The sequence below is a fragment of the Henckelia pumila genome, chromosome 4, assembly GCF_033568475.1.
Source record: "Henckelia pumila isolate YLH828 chromosome 4, ASM3356847v2, whole genome shotgun sequence".
Lineage (NCBI taxonomy): Eukaryota > Viridiplantae > Streptophyta > Magnoliopsida > Lamiales > Gesneriaceae > Henckelia > Henckelia pumila.
Window position 1 is genome coordinate 12,987,752 of NC_133123.1, and position 6,000 is coordinate 12,993,751.

Genomic DNA, 6,000 nt, shown 5'->3' on the forward strand with positions numbered 1-6,000 from the left:
TTACAAAAAAATATTTTTTTATAAATCAACACGTCTTGTTATAATTTTTTTTTGTTAGATATAATATACGTGTATACGTGTGCGGCGGGGCCATTGCTTGGAAAGTGACTTAAGATTCACTCTAATTAGCAAAATACCAATGGAGAAACACAAGCTCGATCAAGACACAATGTTTGCGATAAGATGACGCAGCACTGAAAACGATATAAAGCAGGATTTGGTGCGGAATTCCTATTAATTATATTGGAGAATCGTCGTCTATCAAAATGTGACTTTTGAGTTATTATATAATTTGAAATATTAGAGTCGTATTATTAATATTAAATGTAATTTTTGGTCAAATGACATGTATTCAGTCCTATAAAAAAAATTAAATTTACGTGTTCGATTTCAATGAATTGCAAGGAGCTAGGACAATTATTTGAAGGAAATTGTTGGGGTGCAATAATTTTCATATTAAAATTACGATCAAAATATTACAATTGAACTGTTGTACGACTTAAAAAATTATGATTGTACCATTATATTATCATTAATTATATCTTTTGACCAAACAACAAGTGATCGGTCTTATGAATAATAATCTCACCATATATATGCTAGTTCTATATATATATTGCTTAAAATAATAAGTTTAAAATTTATGTCTATCTCGTTAATTTAAAAATGACTTCACCAATTTATTGTTACAAAATGCGTGTAGATAATTATGAACGAACAAAAATAATAAAGAAACGATAAAATTATTATATTTAATGATTTGTATAATTTTAATGATTTACTAATTTATGATACAAATGGTATTCACAGAGTTATGTAATACTTTGAAGTTTGAACTTTGGAGAATAATGATAACCTCATTAATTTATTATTTTAGTCTTTATTTTTTTTAAAAAAAAATCATATAATCAACCTTATAAATTTATTGAATATTGCTTAAAAGAGATTCTAAAATAGTATATTGCGTATATGTTGTTTATAATATATGTTGTTTATAATTAACATATAATGCAAATCAATGTTTACAAAACATATAGAAGCCTAGACGATATCTAGGATTTCTTGAGGTTATTATGTCTTTAATTTTTGTTGTTGTTTATTTTCATATTTATCCAATAACACCTCTTCTGTATCGGATTCGAACTCAAAATCCATGATGCATGTCAATCTCCTCTTCATTCGATACAATTTTTCCTTCTTGAAATTCTCTTGCATCTTCAATATTTGTTTTGAAATTTTTATCTCCACCACCAATAATCAATTTTTTGTTATAGTTTATTCAGTGTTTTCATAACCGGACCAGTAATCAAATCGACGAACCTCTAAAAAACGGTTCAACCGGACGATCGCCCAAATAGTATTATATTATATAAAATAATAATAATATATATAATATAAACAATAATATAATTTCAATTTTAAAGATATTGAATATGCATATATATAATAAAAAAATATTTAAAAAATTTAAAAATATAAACAACAACATATATAATCAAAATATCAAATATAATTATATATATAACAAAAAAATAAATCATAATAACCTCAAATACTACTACAATAATATTTTTAACAAAGTTTAAAATCCAAATAATCACACACATATATAACCAAAAATCAAAATTAAAATTTAAGAAATAATTTTTTGTTTTGAAGGGATATAAAAAATAATCACTTTTTTTTTAAAAAAATTAAAAATGTAAAAAATAAGTAAACCGGTCCAACATGTTTTAAATTGGTTCGCCGGTCCGGCCGATTGATAATGAAATTTGGTGAAATTAAAATTTAAAACTCATTCACCTTCCTTATTTAATAAACCCTTATACAACATTACAACCGCACAGATGGATAAGATATTGGTTTTAAAACTCAACTTTAAAAAGTTTCCCAACTAAAAATAAATAAATAAATAAAATCGGTATTATTTAAAATATATACTCAAAATTTCTTTTTTAATCGAAAGGTTAGTACTCTCAAATTAAATTTCCAAATATATACTTTTAAGTGTGCAAGTTAGTCAAACTACTGTGAGTTACTCGTAAATGGTTGGTCAAAAGACTCAAAACTCAATGCGAACTTGATTTAATTGAACTCTAGTCAAGTTCAAGTAACTCGACAGTATAGATTCGAGTTTTAATTAATTATTTCTACTCGAGTAATTATATATTTTTTAGAGATACACAGCTCAAGGGTATTTTTGTCTATATAAATACAAAATTTAAATCCTAAAATTATATTATAAACGCTTTCATTCTTTTGTACAAGAGATCTAATAACTCGATATTTTCACATGAATCGAACACGAGCTTAAAATTTTGAACGATCAATATTTGTCTCAACTCTTGTGTACCTCTTATAAGTTCTAAAATCCTATTCCTACCTAACCTTTTCCGGCATTTTATACTTCCCAAATGAAACTGGGTAGGACCTGTAAATGTGAACAAAGTACAAATATGTACATGGTGCACGAGCCATGGGGCTCTACAAAGACTTCAAAAGTAAAATTTATATATATATTTCTAAAAATATTTATATAAAATAAATTTAATTTTTTTTTAAAAAAAACAATTCATTCACCGATTCATTACTGAATCGGAAGCAGGAAAAATTGTCAACCAATTAAGTCATGTATAATATATATGGCACGTGGTGGTTTGGTTAATTTCCGTGCATATTGTATTTGTTAAAAATGGGTTATTGCACGATGTCTCAGTTCGTATGACAAACTGATATTAATATATCAAATTTGAGATGATATCTCAGATTCGAAATCTAATTATAATCAATTAATATCCCTTTAGCACTAGAAAAACAATTGAATATCGCATTATACCCATAAATCAACAATGAATTCATATTTCTAATTGCTTTCTTTTTTTTAGTAAATTTTTTTTTAATTTCCACACGATATAGTACGTACACACAATATTATTAAATTTTACTTCTCATAGATTTATTTCTCATGCATCACATCGTATTAATTCATGCGTTACGGCCAATGACAATGACTGTAACAACAATATATATATAAAAAAAAAGGGTACATATGATCATAAGCGCTATACTTCAAAAACACAACCCATATATATATATATAAACCTTCATTGGCATGCAAAAGCCAATTATCGAAGGCAAAAATAATTTTTTTTTGTTAAAAGAAACATTTCAAATAGGTGAGGAATAATAGTTAATATGGTAGAAGTTTCGGTACGTATTAGCTAGCTAGGTCTTGGCGCGAAGGAGGGGCGATTGAGGGGACAACATGCGAGGCGACGAAACCACCCAAGTTTCATCATACATTTGTGAAGAAAAACTTAGTGTGAGGTGCCCTAAATTGCTTGTTTTCTTTTGCTTCTTCACTTGTTGCACTTGATCATTCTCTCGAACCACAAACTTCCTAATCCTTGCAAGAGCGATCCTCATCGTTTTGATGTCCATATTCGCGAAGCAAACCCTAAACCAACCGGGCTCGTGGCAATGGAACGACGACCCTGGCGACACGTTAAGCTTCACGTCACTTATGATAACCCTCCACAGGTCCATTTCACCTTCGAATGTCGCCTCTTTCAACAAAGGCCTCAAGTCCATCCAAACGTATAACCCTGCATTGCTCTCTAAACACTTGATCCCAACTTCCTCCAACCCTCGGGTGAACAAGTCGTGCTGGTTCGCCAGTTTCACCGCGCTCTCCGTGAGATACTCCTCCACAAACTCCTCGTCCGACAGCATGCACGCTAGAAAATGCTGAGTCTGAGACGAGATTAGCCCGAAGCTCGACATCTTACGAGCGCAACTCACGACCTTGTCGTTGTAGGAGTAGACTATCCCGACCCTGAATCCCGGGAGCCCCATGTCCTTAGACAAACTGTACACGATGTGTATCAGGTCACGGTCACAGCGGTCCATTTCTTCGATTATCTCGGAAACGCTAACAAGTTTGGGGCCGCGAAAGACGGTGGCGGAGTATATTTCGTCGCACACGAGGTGGATTTTCTTGTCATTTATGAAGTTCACCAGCATCTTGAAGGTTGCCTTGTCCATGGTTGTGCCTAATGGGTTGGAAGGATTTGCTATGATCAAGCCTTTCACATTGATGTTTGCTTTCCTTGCATTTTCATATGCGTTTTCTAGGGACTGTTTGGTTAGCTGGAAATTGTTGCTGCTTTTGCATTCTACATGCACTAGTTGCACCCCCGTTCTCCATCTCAAATCCCTATCAAATCTGTTCAAAATTCAACCACAAGTCATGATCAATAATACAAAATAATTATGATGTACCAAATTATATTATAAAAAATATATATATATAGACGTATTAGAATTGAAGAATATATATGGAGACATTTGACTATTTGGTTAATAGATCATGAGTCAAGGCCACGTAATATGGTTGACATGTGTCATATGATATTGTTTAAACTTCGACTTTTGTATGTCTTAATTAGTCAACTCCTGGTGATTGGACTTTTGGTGAGTTGAATATATATACTGCATGTGGATTTAATTGTCCGTAATTCACAGCTGTATATATATGTCCAATGCGTGACAGCCAATTAACTAGTAGTCGTGCCTTTTGTCTCCAAAACATTCTTGAAATCGACATTAATTCCACATCCAGTTTCGCCTTTGTCTGCCTAAAACATTCTAAAATGGAATACTGGCCTTTAGTTTTTATATTGTAAGGTCAATTCATTTACTATAGTCCTTTTTAAAAAGTTCAACATCATAAGTTATACTTTTCATTATTCAACCAGAGAAACATATAATATAGATATATTCAAATGATGATCGAAACAAACATATAATATAGATATATTCAAATGATGAAACAAACATACGCAGGATAACAAGGCGAGGGGACCAAGAATCCGTCTCCACGATCCGCCAAACAGAACATCAGCAGCTCGCTGGCTCCGGTGGCTCCACCAGCCATTACTATGCGTTCTGGGTCGAAGCTGGCTCGTCCCCCTCTCACTTTTCCCATCAACTTCGCCACCGCCTGGAATATCGGAGGAAAAACAAAAATAAATAAATAAATAAATATCGACCCAAATTTGCTCTACGTAAAAGTTTGATGGAGTTCAACATGCCCTGATGGAAGCTACTGATCAAATTCCCAAGCAAATAGAACTGACTATTCAAATGCTAATATATTTTATGGAGGAAACACACATTATTTTCATTCCATATATATAAAAATCAGAATTAAGTAACATATAAGCTAAAGAGTACTGATCTTATTAATTATAAGGTTTGTGTGCTAGCTAGCTAGCGCATACATTTCTAAATCGAGGCAAGCCATGATAATCTTGAAAATTTGCGATATCCTTGAATGCATGAACTCCTTCTGGAGTGCAGATTGAAGCTTGGGGATTTTTCTTGATCCAATCCTCGATCAACTCGAGGGAAAGCTACACGAAAAATGCGGAAGAATTAGAAAAAAAAAATACAAATAATGGTGATTGTATATATAATCGACAATACTTATAATTATTTCACATATATATATATATATACCTGATTTTCAGAGAGTCCCATCTGTATAACTCCTTTGCGGTTTCTGGTGGGGTGGAAGGGATCATTGTCATAAGCTTTCCATCCTTCGAAATACAGAGAGTTTTCGCCATGATCGTCGCTAGTGGCTAGCTTCGACAAATTCGAACTACCCTTTAGCTCCATTTCACTTATTTCAATTTGTTTTTTTTATTAATTAATCAATGTATATTGTGTGTGTGAAAATTTTGCACTTGTGCTTGAAGAGATACGAGGAAAAAGGAGGTGACATATGAGACTATTTATAGGGGAATCGAAGCTAACAATGGGAAATTTAGATCGAAATTGGCTTTATCTAACGTAGGAAAATATGAGGATGGACAAAAAGAAAAAAAACTCGGTTTCAACGTTCAAAAGACATAAAAAGTGTAATCTGTCAAATGCATATGCAATTGCTTAGGTTGGGAAGCATGCGTACGTACACGAGATTCAATGAAGAAGTGT

At 32.1% G+C, this 6,000-nt stretch overlaps 1 protein-coding gene across 1 annotated transcript; it reads right to left on the reverse strand.

Annotated features, from left to right (window-relative positions):
- Positions 1–3,068: 3,068 nt before the first annotated feature.
- Positions 3,069–5,741, reverse strand: LOC140865793 (1-aminocyclopropane-1-carboxylate synthase-like). The gene is made up of 4 exons (XM_073270566.1): positions 5,521–5,741; positions 5,283–5,414; positions 4,842–5,002; positions 3,069–4,225 (listed from the first exon to the last, which is right to left on the reverse strand). Exons 1-4 carry the CDS (start codon positions 5,680–5,682, stop codon positions 3,226–3,228), a joined length of 1,455 nt encoding a protein of 484 aa, XP_073126667.1. The 5' UTR covers positions 5,683–5,741; the 3' UTR covers positions 3,069–3,225.
- Between the last annotated feature and the right edge of the window lie 259 nt (positions 5,742–6,000).